The following is a 19359-nucleotide window of genomic DNA, read 5'->3' as shown; positions in this document are numbered from 1 at the left end:
AGCAAATTTTTTCTTGCATTCACCTGCCGGATAAACAAAAAGACATTTCGTTCAAGAAATTATTAAAATATTTGTAAGTAAGTAACAAACTCTTTCTTGAAGTTACCTCTTGGATACACAATGCAGAAATTTCATTAAAAAAATTATGAAACAATTGTAAGCAAGTAACAAATTCTTTTCTGAAGTCACCTCTTGGATACACAATGCAGAAACTTCATTTAAGAAACTATGAAAAAAATTGTAAGTAAATAAGAAACAAATTCTTTCTTGAAGTCACTTCTTGGATACACAATACAGAAATTTCATTAAAGAAACTATGAAAAAATTGTAAGTAAGTAGCAAATTCTTTCTTGAATTCACCTGCTGGATAAACAAATAGACATTTCGTTCAAGAAATTATGACAAAATTCTAAGTAAGTAACAAACTCTTTATTGTTTTCACGACTTAGATACACGATGTAGAAATTTAATTCAAGAAATTATGAAAAAATTCTCAGTAAGTAACAATTTCTTTCTTGAAGTCAACTCTTGGATACACAATTCGGAAATTTCATTCAAGAAATTATGAAAATATTTGTAAGTAAGTAACAAACTCTTTATTGATTTCACCTCTTGGATATACAGTACAGATACTTCATTCAATAAATTATGAAAAAATCGCAAGTAAGTAACAAACTCTTTATTGTTTTCAACTCTTGGATATACAATGCGGATATTTCATTCAATAAATTATGAAAAAATTGTAAGAAAGTAACAAACTCTTTCCTGAAGTCACCTCTTGGATACACAATGCACAAACTTCATTTAAGAAACTATGAAAAAATTGTAAGTAAGTAAGTAACAAATTCTTTCTTGAAGTCTCCTCTTGGATACACAATACAGAAATTTCATAATAGAAATTATGAAAAAATTGTAAGTAAGTAGCAAATTTTTTCTTGAATTCACCTGCTGGATAAACAAAAAGACATTTCGTTCAAGAAGTTATGAAAAAATTCTAAGTAAGTAACAAACTTTTTATTGCTTTTACGACTTAGCTACACGATGTAGAAATTTAATTCAAGAAATTATTAAAAAATTCTCATTAAGTAACAATTTCTTTCTTGAAGTCAACTCTTGGATACACAATACGGGAATTTCATTTAAGAAATTATGAATATATTTGTAAGTAAGTAACAAACTCTTTATTGATTTCCCCTCTTGGATATACAGTACAGATACTTCATTCAATAAATTATGAAAAAATCGCAAGTAAGTAACAAACTCTTAATTGTTTTCACCTCTTGGATATACAGTACGGAAATTTCATTCAATAAATTATGAAAATTTGTAAGCATGTGACAAACTCTTTGAAGTCACCTCTTGGATACACAATACAAAAATTTCATAAAAGAAATTATGAAAAAAATTGTAAGTAAGTAGCAAATTCTTTCTTGAATTCACCTGCTGGATAAACAAAAGACATTGTGTTCAAGAAATTATGACAAAATTTTAAGTAAGTAACAAACTTTTTATTTTTTTTACGACTTAGATACACGATGTAGAAATTTAATTCAAGAAATTATGAAAAAATTCTCAGTAAGTAACAATTTCTTTCTTGAAGTCAACTCTTGGATACACAATACTGAAATTTACTTCAAGAGATTATTGAAATAATTTTAATTAATTAACAAACTCTTTATTTTTTTCACCACATGGATATACCGTACACATACTTCATTCAATAAATTATGAAAAAATCACCAGTAAGTAACAAACTGTTTACTGTTTTCACTTCTTGGATATACAATACGGAAATTTCATTCAATAAATTATTAAAATTTGTAAGCAAGTAACAAACTCTTCCCTGAAGTCACCTCTTGGATAAACAATGCAGAAACTTCATTTAAGAAAGTATGAAAAAATTGTAAGTAAATAAGTAAGTAACAAATTCTTTCTTTAATTCGCCTCTTGGATAAACAAAAAAAAGTCATTTCATTCAAGATACTATGACAAAATTCTAAGTAGGTAACAAACCCTTTCTTGAATTCGCCAGTCGGTTGCACAATACAGAAATTTAATTCAGGAAACTATGAAAAACATTGCAAACAAACTCTTTCTCGAACTCGCTTCCTGGACAGACAATACAGCGATTTCACTCAAGAAATTATGAAAAAATTGTAAGTAAGTAACAAACTGTTTCTTGAATTCTCCTCCTGGATGCACAATACAGATATTTCATTCAAGAAATTATAAGAATAATTGTAAGTAAGTAACAAACTCTTTCTTGAATACACCTCTTGGATACCCAATACGGAAATTTCATTCAAGAAATTATGAGAACATTCTAAGTAAGTAACAATATCTTTCGTGAAGTCCCCTCTTGGATACGCAACACGATACGGAAATTTCATTCAATAAATTATGAGAAAATTCCAGGTAAGTAACAATCTCTTTCTTGAAGTCCCCTCTTGGATACAGAATACGGATATTTTATTCAAAAAATTATAAAAAAAAGGAAAGTAAGTAACAAACTCTTTATTGATTTGACCTCTTGGATACAAAAAAAAAGACATTTCATGCAAGAAATTATGACAAAATTCTAAGTAAGTTAAAAAACTCATTCTTAAATTCTTCGTTTGAATTTGCAATAAAAAAATTTCATTCTATATGACTTCTACACGTGAGTAAATACGTTTTGAAACGAAATATGCTTTACATGCCTTTTCTTGGCGCTTTTCCAAACGAGTAAGGATCCCTCACTAGTCCTTATATATTGAAAAAAAATGACCAGTATGAAAACCTCTTGTTTTCAAAAAGGCTGGTTTCTTAGACAACACCCATTTTTCTTAGGGGTCAATCAGAGACAGCGCAGATTGCTCAATATACGATAACTTGATTGGTGATTGGTTACACACCGCAACGGCGCATACATAGTGAGAGAGACATGCAAAGTCGACATAGCTTTATTTCATTTTTAAGGTTAACTTAGACGAGGTTACGTGCGCGCACGTAACCTCGTCTAAATTAACCTTAAAAAATGAAATAAAGCCATATCGACTTTGCATGTCTCTCTCACTATGTATGCGCCGTTGCGGTGTGTTACTTACTTACACACCGTTGCGGTGTGTTACTTACTTACTTACTTACAATTTTTTCATACTTTCTTAAATGAAGTTTCTGCATTGTGTATCCAAGAGGTGACTTCAGGGAAGAGTTTGTTACTTGCTTACAAATTTTAATAATTTATTGAATGAAATTTCCGTATTGTATATCCAAGAGGTGAAAACAATAAAGAGTTTGTTACTTACTGGCGATTTTTTCGTAATTTATTGAATGAAGTATCTGTACTGTATATCCAAGAGGTGAAATCAATAGAGTTTGCTACTTACTTACAAATATTTTCATAATTTCTTGAATGAAATTTCCGTATTGTGTATCCAAGAGTTGACTTCGAGAAAGAAATTGTTACTTACTGAGAATTTTTCATAATTTCTTGAATTAAATTGCTATATCGTGTATCTAAGTCGTGAAAACAATAAAGAGTTTGTTACTTACTTAGAATTTTGTCATAATTTCTTGAACGAAATGTCTTTTTGTTTATCCAGCAGGTGAATTCAAGAAAGAATTTGCTACTTACTTACAATTTTTTTCATAATTTCTTTTATGAAATTTCTGTATTGTGTATCCAAGAGGTGACTTTAAAGAGTTTGTTACTTGCTTGCACATTTTCATAATTTATTGAATGAAATTTCCGTAATGTATATCCAAGAGGTGAAAACAATAAAGAGTTTGTTACGTACTTGCGATTTTTTCATAATCTATTGAATGAAATATCTGTACTGTATATCCAAGAGGTTAAATCAATAAAGAGTTTGTTACCTACTTACAAATATTTTCATAATTTCTTGAATGAAATTTCCGTATTGTGTATCCAAGAGTTGACTTCAAGAAAGAAATTGTTACTTACTGAGAATTTTTTCATAATTTCTTGAATTAAATTTTTACATCGTGTATCTAAGTCGTGAAAACAATAAAGAGTTTGTTACTTACTTAGAATTTTGTCATAATTTCTTGAACGAAATGTCTTTTTGTTTATCCAGCAGGTGAATTCAAGAAAGAATTTGCTACTTACTTACAATTTTTTCATAATTTCTTTTATGAAATTTCTGTATTGTGTATCCAAGCGGAGACTTCAAGAAAGAATTTGTTACTTACTTACTTACAATTTTTTCATAGTTTCTTGAATGAAGTTTCTGCATTGTGTATCCGACAGGTGACTTCAGCAAAGAGTTTGTTACTTGCTTACAATTTTTTCATAATTTATTGAATGAAATATTCGCATAGTATATCAAAGAGGTGAAAACAATAAATAGTTTATTACTTACTTGCGATTTTTTCCTAATTTATTGAATGAAGTATCTGTACTGTATATCCAAGAGGTGAAATCAATAAAGAGTTTGTTACTTACTTAAAAATATTTTCATAATTTCTTGAATGAAATTTCCGTATTGTGTATCCGAGAGTTGACTTCAAGAAATAAATTGTTACTTACTGAGAATTTTTTCATAATTTCTTGAATTAAATTTCTACATCGTGTATCTAAGTCGTGAAAACAATAAAGAGTTTGTTACTTACTTAGAATTTTGTCATTATTTCTTGAACGAAATGTCTTTTTGTTTATCCAGAAGGTGAATTCAAGAAAGAATTTGCTACTTACTTACAATTTTTTCATAGTTTATTTAATGAAATTTATGTATTGTGTATCCAAGAAGTGACTTCAAGAAACAGTTTGTTACTTATTTACTTACAATTTTTTTCATAGTTTCTTAAATGAAATTTCTGCATTGTGTATCCAAGAGGTGACTTCAGGAAAGAGTTTGTTACTTGCTTACAATTTTTTCATAATTTCTTAAATGAAATTTCTGCATTGTGTATCCAAAAGGTAACTTTAAGAAAGAGTTTGTTACTTACTTACAAATATTTTCATAATTTCTTGAACGAAGTGTCTTTTTGTTTATCCAGCAGGTGAATTCAAGAAAGAAATTGCTACTTACTTACAATTTTTTCATAATTTCTTTAATGAAATTTCTGCATTGTGTATCCAAGAGGTGACTTCAAGAAAGAATTTGTTACTTACTTATTTACAATTTTTTCATAGTTTCTTAAATGAAGTTTCTGCATTGTGTATCCAAGATGTGACTTCAGGAAAGAGTTTATTACTTGCTTACAATTTTTTCATAATTTATTGAATGAAATATCTGCATTGTATATCCAAGAAGTGAAAACAATAAAGAGTTTGTTACTTACTTGCGATTTTTTCATAATTTCTTGAATGAAGTATCTGTACTGTATATCCAAGAGGTGAAATCACTGCATTAAAAAATAAATTAAATTGATCATACGATCTAAATTATTTCATCAGATACGCCAGCATTCATAAATGATCCTTTTGAAATTCTGCTAACAACATCAATGGTGAAGGTAAAGTTTGGATTAAACACTTTTAGGATATCGAATGTCCTTACTGAAAAACTAGTGCATTAAAAAATAAATTAAATTGATCATACGACCTAAATTATTTCATCAGATACGCCCACGAAAATATAAAAAACGTAGGTCTGAAAACCCAAACAGTTAATTAACTATTCTAATTCATGATTTCAGGCATGTCAAACCCCGAAATACTAAAGTTAACTTCTCAAATAATAAACCTCCAGGAAACAAACACCAAAGAAAATATAAAAAACCTATGTCTGAAAACCATAAACAGGTAATTAACTATTGTAATTAATGATTTGAGGCACATAAAGCCACAAAATACTAAAGTTAACTTCTCAAATAATAAACTCAAGGAAACAAACACACACGAAAATCTAAAAAACCTAGGTCTGAAAATCCCCAAACACCCAATTAAATATTCTAATTCATGATTTCAGGCAAGTCAAACCATGAAATACTAAATATAACTTCTCAAATAATAACTCCCAGGAAACTAACACCCCCTATTATATAAAAAACTAGCTATGAAAACCCAAACAGCTAATTAAATATTCTAATTTATGATTTCAGGCACATAAAACCACAAAATACTAAAGTTAACTTCTCAAATAATAAACTCCACGAACTTCTCAAGTAATGTACCCCATGAGTCAATCTTCCACGAAAATCCAAATAACCTAGGTCTGAAAAACCTAAACAGCTGATTAAATATTCTAATTTATGATTTCAGGCACGTAAAATCACAAAATACTAAAGTTAACTTCTCAAATAATAAACCCCAGGAGTCAAACACACACGAAAACCTAAAAAACATAGGTCTGAAAATCCCCAAAAAGCCAATTAAATATTCTAATTCATGATTTCAGGCACGTCAAATACAAAATACTAAAGTTAACTTCTCAAATAATAACTCCCAGGAACCTAACGCCCACGAATATCTAAAAAACTAGGTCTGAAAACCCAAACATCTAATTAAATATTCTAATTCATGATTTCAGGCACGTAAAACCACAAAATACTAAAGTTAACTTCTCAAATAATAAACCCCCAGGAGTCAAACACACACGAAAATCTAAAAAACCTAGGTATGAAAATTCCCAAACAGCCAGTTAAATATTCTAATTCATGATTTCAGGCAAGTCAAACTATGAAATACTAAAGTTAACTTCTCAAATAATAAATCCCAGGAACCTAACACCCACGAAAATCTAAAAAACTAGGTCTGAAAACCAAAACAGCTAATTAACTATTCTAATTCATGATTTCAGGCACGTCAAATCACGAAATACTAAAGTTAACTTCTCAAATAATAAATCCCAGGAACCTAACGAAAAGGGAAACGAAGGGTCTCTGAGCCTTCCCCTTGAGGCAGATCCTGTTTATTTTCGATTCTGAGTATTTTTGGTTTTCCCTCCAAATTTGACTTCCCCTCCCCCCTCTTCTCGGAACCTGGGGACGGTGGCGCCGCTGAGCCGTGCACGAGCGGCGGAGCTTGTTGATGTATGAGTCTGACTATTTTTGGATGACCCTCCAAAAATTACTTCCCCTCTCCCCTGTCCACGGAAAAGGAGGAAGGAAGGGCCTCTGAGCCTGCCCCTTGAGGCAGTTCCTCGATATTTTCACTTATGAGCATTTTTGGTTTCCCTCCAAAATTGACCCTCCCCCTCCCCTGCCCTCAGAAATGGGGGAACGAAGGGCCTCCGAGCCTTCCCCTTGAGGCAGATCCCATTTATTTTCGATTCTGAGTATTTTTGATTTTCCCTCCAAAATTGACACATCGGAGAGGTAAAGCTAGGTCAACTCACAATGTCATTCTATCGCCGTTAGCCATTTTCATAGACTGATTCTGTTTCAAATTTATAACAAATTACCTGAGTTAACAACCCCTTCGGGGTTACCTTAACTGTTAATCAGTTTAATCCTTTTGTTTTCTCCACCGTCATACAATCCAATCACTAATTAGAATCATTCACACTCCTATTATTCAAAACATTAATTAATATCGTTCATAGTGTCCAATTTGCGAATCCCTTTTTGCAAAAATGTCAAATACTCACTCTCTTTGAAAAACTAAACCAGACTATACCCACCAAACCAGACTATACCCACCAAACCAGATTATACCCACCAAACCAGCCTTGCTATAGCAGGAAGGAACGTAAAGGCCCCAAATCCATAGGTACATTCTCTGGAAAGGTGCCATAGAACGTAAAGGCCCAGAAACTTATAGTTGACCCAGAAACTTGTCTGCTTGGCCCAGAAACATGTCTGGTTGGCCCGGAAACTTGTCTGGTAGGTTTTGTATAATTCCATATTCAATTGACAACAATAGCAATAACTAGTCTGGTGGAAAGGTACCAGGGAATGTAAAGGCCGCAAATAAAACAGGATGGAACATAAAGGACGCAAAGTATAAGGTAACATACTACTTACATTAATAGTATATTACATTTTATAGGATGAAACAAATTTAAATGTAAAAACGGTGGCTCGCGCCTTAACCCTCCGTCAACCCTATAGGAATGCAATCCCCCATATCTCCTCACCCTTGTCCAAATGTCCAACTTTATTTAGATTTCTTTCCTGTTTCTTGGTCTCCAATTACAGTTTGCAGAGGATTTAAGAAAAATATATTAAGGGGAATGGGAGGGGGAACGAATTTTCCCAAGGTCTTTACTTATCTAGATCGTTTTCTCATACCAGTAAATAGTACTATGCCAACTTTCAAAAAAAATTGTCGTGCGGTTTTTGAGGCACAGGACCACAAGGTTGCAAATCGGCCGTATCCAAAATCTGAACTTCAGTTCTACCTGGAGTGAAAGTATTAACTCCGACTGAAGGCTAAAACTGCCTGCTATTCCTACAGAGCCCTGACCTTAAACTAAGTGCCATTTTTAAACATTAATTTTACTTTTGCGTGTATTTTATTTTACTCCCTTTTTTAAGATGCTTGCAAAGCTTGCTTGCGGGCTGCATAAACCAAATAGACAAACGATATTGCCAGTCGCGTCGATCCCAGAATTTTTTGCTAGCTTTCCATTGAAAAAAGTTAGAAATCTCGGAGGAAAATTTGGTAGAGTTCTGATGGATGAATTTAATTGCAAAACTATGGGTGATGTGGCAGCTTTGAATTTTTCAACTCTCGAAAAGCGATTTGGAAGTGAAACAGGGTAAGCATACTCTTTTCTTCGATTTACCTGAAAATGACCTAAAATACCAGTATTTGTTTTATTGCCAGGATGAATCAGAAAACTAGATAGGTATTTTTACTTCAGCATTATTAATGCTGTTCACCTTATTCATGTTAATGACCAAAAATAAAGGATTTTCATTATTGTTATACACCAGTTAAGACTGACTTCAAAGTTTAATTCTTAACTTTACTTTAAGAATTAAACTTTACTCGAAGTTTAATCCTTGAGGATCCTAGGCCCCTCTAAAAGTTTATTTATTATCCATAGACACGTCCTTTTTTCATATGATGGGTGTATAAGTTTAATATATAATTCTCGAAATTCATTTGTTTGATCCTCTGCAGATAGTTAATTAAATTTCGCTTGACATTGGAAATAAGCAATACAGAATTCCAAAAAAAGATCACAAAATTACTCATCTTCTGGCAAATAAATGATAAACTTAAGACCATTCACAATGCTATTTTACTTATACCGAGATTAAGCTAGCGTCAATTTGAGCCAATTAGAATTTTTCATTAATTTTTTGACTAATAAAATTCTATGAAAAATCCAATTGGCTCAAATTAACGCTAGCTAATTTGAGTTATTAGTGAAATCTCGTTGTAAATCTGCATTTAGCTAGCGAGTTTTGTATAACCGTGGAAACGTTCTAATGGAGTTTCACTTTTTTTATTAACTAAAATTCAATTAAATTCACTTTATTCTTAAAATCACGTGAACAATAGCGGAGGCTTCAAAAAACGAAGACCATTTCAGGGAGCGCAGTTTATTTAAACACATTTTAGTTGTTTATCTCAAACATACTCTTCAAAGAATCATCATAAAAATTTTAAACTTGAAACTTAATGAATTTATTATGCAAGTGTTACTGATCCATTCTGTCAGTGGGTAAAAGAACGTATCCAGGATTTTTTGTCGGGGCAGGGGGGCGGGGGTGGTGTTAACACAAAAACTTTAAAGAACACATCAAAAAAAAATTTGTATTCATTTTTGTCACGTTTTTACGGGTCAGACAAAATTTCGAGGGGGGGGGGAGGTTCAACCGCCCCCCCCCCCTCCTGGATACTGCCTTGAATGTGTATTATACTTCTTCTATACAGTTATATTGAAGTAACGCTACTCTGTGAAACTCTTCGAATTAAAGAATGTCGTTCTTGATACATCAAATATCGACCAAAAAATCTCTACATATTGAAATTTTGATATCTCCTAGAACTCTAAACTTCTATATAATACACGACAACGTTGGTGAGAATAAGAAGATCGTGCTGTGGGTCTAGCTTACAAATATTTGGCGCCTTGAAATATCCATCTCATGGCAATAATGAACGAATTATAAGTAGCACATCCATCCGCGACCGAGCTTACCTTGAACTCTTTGATTCATTTTATCACCAGTATGTGAAAAAATTTGCATTTATAATCAATGACAATAAGTAAACAAAAACCCTATGACCAAAACTAGTTAGGCTCATCGAGTTAATTTCGAATAATCTATGAAAACAAAATAAAATGAATGCACGCTTCAAAAGTGTCAGGTGGGCGAGGGGCTTCCCGATTTCCGTCATCCATCTCAAGTGTGACTTGTTGTGCCATGTATGAAACACTCCACATAAGCATAGGTACAATTTCACCATGCCGAACTTGCATGTGTGATGCCTGCCGTGGGCCAAAAGATGTCAAAGTTTTTTGACAGTGGATAACCCCTTGCGGTTGACAATCATTGGAAGGTTATGGAAGAATAGCGGGAAAAAAGACGTTCTAGTCTAGGAGTATAATTTTAAATAGCTTAACAGAAACAGAGACACTTTTCATTGTGCAAAAAAAAAATAATTAACTAAAACCGTCATCAACCAATAGTTTCGTATTGTTGTGGATGAATTGTTCAATCTGCTCATAGTCTATGAGATTATATAATAAATTATCATTATTAAACATAATATATAATTCGCGGTATTCTTTAGTTTTAAGTCTTAAGATGTCAAATCAGCAGTTTCAATTGGATTAAGAAATTTTGGCGTGAATCCAATTCCCTTGTTGTTGCGTGTTTTCTAGCCGCAGATTTTATTGCATTTTATCTTCATGCATTATTACCTCAGACATTTGTCCATGCCTTTTGCTTTAGCTGTTAGGATTCATTCAATATCATGTGTAATTTCGCATCAAGTCACAGATACCAAATTACACTTCTTTCTCATCTTTTCCCAAGTCGTTATATTTTTGTTTTAATTGTGTTGTTATATAATTTAGTAAGAACCAGGAATATTCCAATACCTATGCTCTCGGAAAAATCTAAATTACGCATTCGAAATTCTGACGTGAATTCAATTTCTCCTTCCTGTTTATCCTTTACACCCGCTTTTCGAGTTTTTTTTTCTGAAGTGTGTAACTCTTGGCTGTTTACTATTGTAAAAGTCACTTTTACCAACAAGCCTTGCTGTGTTATATCTTTTACCTACCGCAACTACTTAGATCACGTCTAGTACCTTCTACTGCTATTTCTATCACGCTTTAATTATTTACTTTAGATACTGTAGCAGTTCTTTAAGTTGCAAATTTATGTTTCATGCAATAAAATCGTTTTATTAAGGACATGGCTCCAAAGATATGCTAATGGTATTGACGATGAAGACGTATCTAACCGCAGATTACCGAAGTCAATTGGCTGTGGTAAAAACTTCAACGGCCCGGAGGCCTTGACTACAAAACCAAAGGTATTTAATTCTGTAATATATTGCCATTGATTCCATTTTATTCTGATTGACTAGTTTCGGTTACATTTCAGTTCTTATCTGGTGCTAGGCCACACTGCCCTTCTACGTAAGATTGAAAAAAGCCTATTTGAATGTTAGTGAAGAACAAGGTTTAAACTTTAAAGAGGAGGACATTACATAGTTGAATTTCTGGCTGATGATCAAAGGGGGAAAGGGAAGTTGTCCCCCTCTTATGTGAGACATCTGGTTGAATATTCGTCTTTAATCTCAATAGCAAACAGCAGTCTTTATTTTCTATTTTCCTCGTATAAAATAACGCATAAAAATACTTATGACTCTTCCACTGAATTGCGGTAGTGATGAAAGGCAAGACTATAAGGAAAGAAACGCAAGTAGGAGTTAAACACAAATCATGTAATTTGATTCCGAGAAATGAAAACACGAAAAAAAACGAAGCTAATGAAATCCATCTAAAAACGATAACAGCGTTTCGTAATGCTATTGAACATCGAAAATATGTTCTTTTGAGCATTTCGCGGTGATGTTCACAATGATCTATATTATTTATGAATTTGTAAAAAGGATAAGGACAAAGATCCTCCTGAGCCATTGATGCTGTATTGAGCATCGAGTCAAAGTTTCATTTGCTGGGTCTTTTTTAAAAGGACCTATATTATTTGATCTATATTATTTAGATCAAATAATATAGGTCTGCTGATCTATATTATTTGTGAATTTGTAAAAAGGATAAGGAAAAAGATCCTCCTGAGCCATTGATGCTGTATTGAGCATCGAGACAAAGTTTCATTTGCTGGGTCTTTTTAAAGGGACCTATATTATTTGATCTATATTATTTAGATCAAATAATATAGGTCTGATGATCCATATTATTTATGAATTTGTAAAAAGGATAAGGAAAAATATCCTCCTGAACCATTGATGCTGTATTGGGCATCAAATCAAAGTTTCATTTGCTGGGTGTTTTTTAAAGGGAGCCTGCCGTCTCAACTTGCAATAGCTGAAATCGAAATCTAGGCCCTGTATTCCCAAGCAGAGTATCAATCCATTGTGCTACCACAGAGTGTATTCATAAGCATAATACTATCTTGCCCTTTATATTTTGTGTAGGTTGTTGCCACCTCAGGAGCAACATTAGAAACGGGAAGAAGTGAAAACATAACTTAATATGCAGTTCATGTAAATGACTAAAAGCAGGTACGAATGAGAAAAATTCTCGGTCTGGATAAGGTTCATAATTTGTGGCGGGGCGGGCCCAACTGGATCGAGGCTCAGGCCTCAAAGGCCCATTGCCTCCACATCCTTGACGACTGACCTTGCAGAGTCACACCACTGACCCCCATTACACGCCGGGACTCGATATTGGTGACACTAGGACTCGAACTCGCATCCTGAAGGACATGGATTACAAGTTCAGTGCCCCTTCCATTTTTAGATAAGATAGTATACAGTTTTATACCTCAAACGACGTTCTTCAAATTTCAGTTTACTTTAGATTTAGAACAAAATAACACAAATCTCATTTTGAAATATAAATAAGGAAACAAAATGGCGGAAAGTTACGCGTCAAAACTGAAATTATGTTAAAGTACACCGTATAAGATAAGGAACTCAAAACAAAAGGCTGAGAAAACAAAAAAAATTAAGAAAGGGGGGAGGGATTTCTGTTGCTAAATTATGTAAACAATTTTTAAGATGGAATAAAATTCAGTTGATACCTTTGGGTTTTAATCCAGACTTGTTTCAGTCTGGGGGCAGAAGGTTTTACTTTTCTGTATGGAGTTTTTCTCTGGGTATAATTGACCTAGAAAATCTTTGTTTGGTACACATAGGCAGGCACACCCACATCAATAATTTTCTAGGAAGAGAAGTAATTTGTTATGACAAAAAAGGTAAATTAAATTGGAGAGAATCTGAAGATTTTAGAGTGTGTAGCTGCATTCTGAGCCCTATTCTGGTCAGGTCCTTTGGGACAGGTTTTGTTATCAAAATTTACTTTGGAGTGCCCACTGTTCATACTTAATAGCTGGTACTAGCTAATCAAATAATAATATTTGAATAAGGTGTCAGTCTCTTGATTTGGTATATGAGCATTATGAATTGATATTGAATGTCAGTTTTTGTACAATTGTTAAAAACAGCTGGTTTTTAAACCATGTTATCTAAACCCCTTTATCCATCTTATAGCCTTTATCTAGGGAAGTTGACTAAGAAAGACGGTCAATGTTATGCACATTTTTCTCTAAAAGTAACGGAAAAGGGACATTCAGGAAACCGCCTAATTGGTTAAAAAGTAAGAAGAATATACGTGTCAATGGCTACATTGCTCAGTTGCTTATTCGTATAAACAGAAGGAAAAATCTGTATGTTGTGTATCTTAAATCCCTCGACTCAGTCCTACTTGCTTTACATGGACAAATTTTAAGATTGTGGTATCGGTATGATCCGAGGATTAACCATCCGCACATCCCCTGGTATAGATTCCCTTTGTCTTCTCGTCCCACTAGAGATCCTGTATATACACTGTGTAAGAGGCATCATAAGATTTAGAATGGGGAGGATCTCATCATTTCAAATTTGCCCGTCCCATAGAGGCAACACAAGCTCTAATTAGGCCGAGGGCCCGTACTTACTCTACATATAAGTAATGTTCTTTCTTGAAATTGGAATTATCCCAGCTTAGCAAATGTGCCCTTTTTAGGATGCTTGAATATTCAGCATCAGCCAAGGGTACTAGCTAGTGCTCCACAGAGTTAGTTTACGACGCTCTTTAGAATGCAGTCCTTTGAACTAGTGTTGTAACTCCTAGCTTCTACGAACAGCGGTGGCCTTGTCACTTTAGGAAGCATTATTGAATTTTCGGAAATCTAAAAATACTTATTTGTCTCTGAAATGTCATTTCCTTTCGACTTTCAAGGCCAGATGCTTTTCCTTGCACTTTTTGTCTTTCAACTAGAAGCATTGCAGTTCATATATGAACCCCTCTTGCCCCCCCCCCTCCCCCAAATAAAAATAATAGAGGCTCGCCCCTGGATAATGTAATACACTGATGACCATTACCATCTAAATAATGAACTGACCTGCAAAAGGTTTGTACTCTTCTCCTTTGATTTAGAAGTACGAAAAATATTGAAGAACAGTGATCTAGAGTCTGTGAAATGACGGGTTTACCCGCCGACTTTTAAATTAATGTTTACATTCCAGGTCCTTTACTGGCTTGGGCAGTTAGTTGAAGAAGTTGTCGAAAGGCTGAGCAAAGATCGGCAAGACAATGAAAGGATAGCTCAAACAATGACCATTCATGCTTATACCGATGAAGGATCGTTTTCTAGAGCAATGCCTGTAAGGGATTACGACGTGGACAAGATTCGAGAAGATTGCTTTGCTATTCTACAAAAAGAAAATCGGACGTCTGGTGAATCGGAATTATGGTAAATCATTTCCCATTTAATAGTTTCTGAGTTTTGTCCTAAAATGTTTTCATTATTACTTTTCGTAAAATCTTGGCGGTAAAGTTGGTGATTCGTTTTATTTCATCATATCTTTGGAATTTTAACTGAAATCTGTACATAATAAATCCATAAACCTGAAAAAGAGATCAATTTTAATTTGTCCTAAAATGTTTTCATTATTATTTTTGTAAAACCTTGGCGGTAAAATTGGTGATTCGTTTCATTTTATGATCTCTTTGGAATTTTAACTGACATCTGTACATAATAAATCCATAGACCTAAAAAACGGATCAATTTCAAAAATGTCCTAAATGTTTTCATTTATTATTTTTTGGGAAACCTTGAAGGTAAAGTTGGTGATTCGTTTAATTTTGTGATCTCTTTGGAATTTTAACTGACATCTGTACATAATAAATCCATAGACCTAAAAAACGGATCAATTTCAAAAATGTCCTAAATGTTTTCATTTATTATTTTTTGGGAAACCTTGAAGGTAAAGTTCGTGATTCGTTTAATTTTATGATCTCTTTGGAATTTTAACTGAAATCTATACATAATAAATCCATAGACCTGAAAAATAGATCAATTTCAATTTGTCCTAAAATGTTTTCATGATTGTTTATTTTGTGAAACCTTGGCGAAAAAGTTGGGTATTCGTTTCATTTTATGATATCTTTGGAATTTTAACTGAAATCTGTATATAATAAATTCATAGACCTGAAAAACGGACCAATTTCAATTTCTCCTAAAATGTGTTCATTAACACCTTGGCGGTAAAGTTGGCGATTCGTTTCGTTCTATGATATGGATTTACATAATAAATCCATAAACCTGAAAAAGAGATCAATTTTAATTTGTCCTAAAATGTTTTCATTATTATTTTTGTAAAACCTTGGCAGTAAAGTTGGTGATTCGTTTCATTTTATGATCTCTTTGGAATTTTAACTGACATCTGTACATAATAAATCCATAGACCTAAAAAATGGATCAATTTCAAAAATGTCCTAAAATGTTTTCATTTATCATTTTTTGTGAAACCTTGAAGGTAAAGTTGGTGATTCGTTTAATTTTATGATCTCTTTAGAATTTTAGCTGAAATCTGTACATAATAAATCCATAGACCTGAAAAATAGACCAATTTCAATTTGTCCTAAAATGTTTTCATGATTGTTTATTTTGTGAAACCTTGTCGGTAAAGTTGGCTATTCTTTTCATTTTATGATATCTTTGGAATTTTAACTGAAATCTGTATATAATAAATCAATAGACCTGAAAAACGGATCAATTTCAATTTGTCCTAAAATGTTTTCATGATTGTTTTTTTTAAACCTTGGCGGGAAAGTTGGCGATTCGTTTCATTTTATGATCTCTTTGGAATTTTAACTGAAATCTGTATATAATAAATCCATAGACCTGAAAAACGGATCAATTTCAATTTGTCCTAAAATGTTTTCATTACTATTTTTTGTGAAAGCTTGGCGGTAAAGTTAGCGATTCGTTTCATTTTATGATCTCTTTGGAATTTTAACTGAAATCTGTACACAATAAATCCATAGACCTGAAGAACGGATCAATTTTAATTTGTCCTAAAATGTTTGCATTACTATTTATTGTGAAACCTTGGTGGTAAAGTTGGCGATTCGTTTCATTTTATGATCTCTTTGGAATTTTAACTGAAATCTGTACATGATAAATCCATAGACCTGAAAAACGGATCAATTTCAGTTTGTCCTAAAATGTTTTCATTACTATTTATTGTGAAACCTTGGTGGTAAAGTTGGCGATTGGTTTCATTTTATGATCTCTTGGAATTTTAACTGAAATCTGTACACAATAAATCCATAGACCTGAAAAACGGATCAATTTCAATTTGTCCTAAAATGTTTTCATTACTATTTATTGTGAAACCTTGGTGGTAAAGTTGGCGATTGGTTTCATTTTATGATCTCTTTGGAATTTTAACTGAAATCTGTAAACAATAAATCCATAGACCTGAAAAACGGATCAATTTCAATTTGTCCTAAAATGTTTTCATGATTGTTTTTTTTTAACCTTGGCGGGAAAGTTGGTGATTCGTTTCATTTTATGATATTTTTGGAATTTTAACTGAAATCTGTATATAATAAATTCATAGACCTGAAAAACGGATCAATTTCAATTTCTCCTAAAATGTGTTCATTAACACCTTGGCGGTAAAGTTGGCGATTCGTTTCGTTCTATGATATGGATTTACATAATAAATCCATAAAGCTGAAAAAGAGATCAATTTTAATTTGTCCTAAAATGTTTTCATTATTATTTTTGTAAAACCTTGGCGGTAAAGTTGGTCATCCGTTTCATTTTATGATCTCTTTGGAATTTTAACTGAAATCTGTATATAATAAATCCATAGACCTGAAAAACGGATCAATTTCAATTTGTCCTAAAATGTTTTCATTACTATTTTTTGTGAAAGCTTGGCGGTAAAGTTAGCGATTCGTTTCATTTTATGATCTCTTTGGAATTTTAACTGAAATCTGTACACAATAAATCCATAGACCTGAAGAACGGATCAATTTTAATTTGTCCTAAAATGTTTGCATTACTATTTATTGTGAAACCTTGGTGGTAAAGTTGGCGATTCGTTTCATTTTATGATCTCTTTGGAATTTTAACTGAAATCTGTACATGATAAATCCATAGACCTGAAAAACGGATAAATTTCAGTTTGTCCTAAAATGTTTTCATTACTATTTATTGTGAAACCTTGGTGGTAAAGTTGGCGATTGGTTTCATTTTATGATCTCTTGGAATTTTAACTGAAATCTGTACACAATAAATCCATAGACCTGAAAAACGGATCAATTTCAATTTGTCCTAAAATGTTTTCATTACTATTTATTGTGAAACCTTGGTGGTAAAGTTGGAGATTGGTTTCATTTTATGATCTCTTTGGAATTTTAACTGAAATCTGTACACAATAAATCCATAGACCTGAAAAACGGATCAATTTCAATTTGTCCTAAAATGTTTTCATGATTGTTTTTTTTAACCTTGGCGGGAAAGTTGGTGATTCGTTTCATATTATGATATTTTTGGAATTTTAACTGAAATCTGTATATAATAAATTCATAGACCTGAAAAACGGATCAATTTCAATTTCTCCTAAAATGTGTTCATTAACACCTTGGCGGTAAAGTTGGCGATTCGTTTCGTTCTATGATATGGATTTACATAATAAATCCATAAAGCTGAAAAAGAGATCAATTTTAATTTGTCCTAAAATGTTTTCATTATTATTTTTGTAAAACCTTGGCGGTAAAGTTGGTCATCCGTTTCATTTTATGATCTCTTTGGAATTTTAACTGACATCTGTAAATAATAAATCCATAGACTTAAAAAATGGATCAATTTCAAAAATATCCTAAAATATTTTCATTTATCATTTTTTGTGAAACCTTGGAGGTAAAGTTGGTGATTCGTTTAATTTTATGATCTCTTTAGAATTTTAGCTGAAATCTGTACATAATAAATCCATAGACCTGAAAAATAGATCAATTTCAATTTGTCCTAAAATGTTTTCATGATTGTTTATTTTGTGAAACCTTGGCGGTAAAGTTGGCTATTCGTTTCATTTTATGATATCTTTGGAATTTTAACTGAAATCTGTATATAATAAATCCATAGACCTGAAAAACGGATAAATTTCAATTTGTCCTAAAATGTTTTCATGATTGTTTTTTTTAAACCTTGGCGGGAAAGTTGGCGATTCGTTTCATTTTATGATCTCTTTGGAATTTTAACTGAAATCTGTATATAATATATCCATAGACCTGAAAAACGGATCAATTTCAATTTTTCCTAAAATGTTTTCATTACTATTTTTTGTGAAAGCTTTGCGGTAAAGTTGGCGATTCGTTTCATTTTATGATCTCTTTGGAATTTTAACTGAAATCTGTACACAATAAATCCATAGACTTGAAAAACGGATCAATTTCAATTTGTCCTAAAATATTTTCATTACTATTTATTGTGAAACCTTGGTGGTAAAGTTTGCGATTCGTTTCATTTTATGATCTCTTTGGAATTTTAACTGAAATCTTTACACAATAAATACAAAGACCTGAAAAACGGATCAATTTTAATTTGTCCTAAAATGTTTTCATTACTATTTATTGTGAAACCTTGGTGGTAAAGTTGGCGATTCGTTTCATTTTATGATTTCTTTGGAATTTTAACTGAAATCTGTACATAATAAATCCATAGACCTGAAAAACGGATTAATTTCAATTTGTCCTAAAATGTTTTCATTACTATTTATTGTGAAACCTTGGTGGTAAAGTTGGCGATTCGTTTCATTTTATGATCTCTTTGGAATTTTAACTGAAATCTATATAAAATAAATCCATAGACCTGAAAAACGGATCAATTTCAATTTGTCCTAAAATGTTTTCATTACTATTTATTGTGAAACCTTGGTGGTAAAGTTGACGATTCGTTTCATTTTATGATCTCTTTGGA

At 32.2% G+C, this 19359-nt stretch overlaps 1 protein-coding gene across 2 annotated transcripts in view; it reads left to right on the top strand.

Annotated features, from left to right (window-relative positions):
* Positions 1-19359, top strand: part of PolH (DNA polymerase eta) — a 419141-nt gene that overhangs the window by 347496 nt on the left and 52286 nt on the right. For both annotated transcript variants that reach the window (XM_089093495.1, XM_089093496.1), the window contains 3 exons: positions 8425-8648; positions 11266-11389; positions 14612-14838. In XM_089093495.1, coding sequence (XP_088949621.1) covers positions 8425-8648; positions 11266-11389; positions 14612-14838 — 575 coding nt within the window. The remainder of the gene's footprint in view (positions 1-8424; positions 8649-11265; positions 11390-14611; positions 14839-19359) is intronic.

The sequence above is a fragment of the Artemia sp. Qi Xiang Cuo genome, chromosome 8, assembly GCF_049724085.1.
Source record: "Artemia sp. Qi Xiang Cuo chromosome 8, ASM4972408v1, whole genome shotgun sequence".
NCBI lineage: Eukaryota > Metazoa > Arthropoda > Branchiopoda > Anostraca > Artemiidae > Artemia > Artemia sp. Qi Xiang Cuo.
The sequence above is the reverse complement of the archived record's forward strand: the minus strand, read 5'-3'. Positions and strand labels throughout refer to the sequence as shown.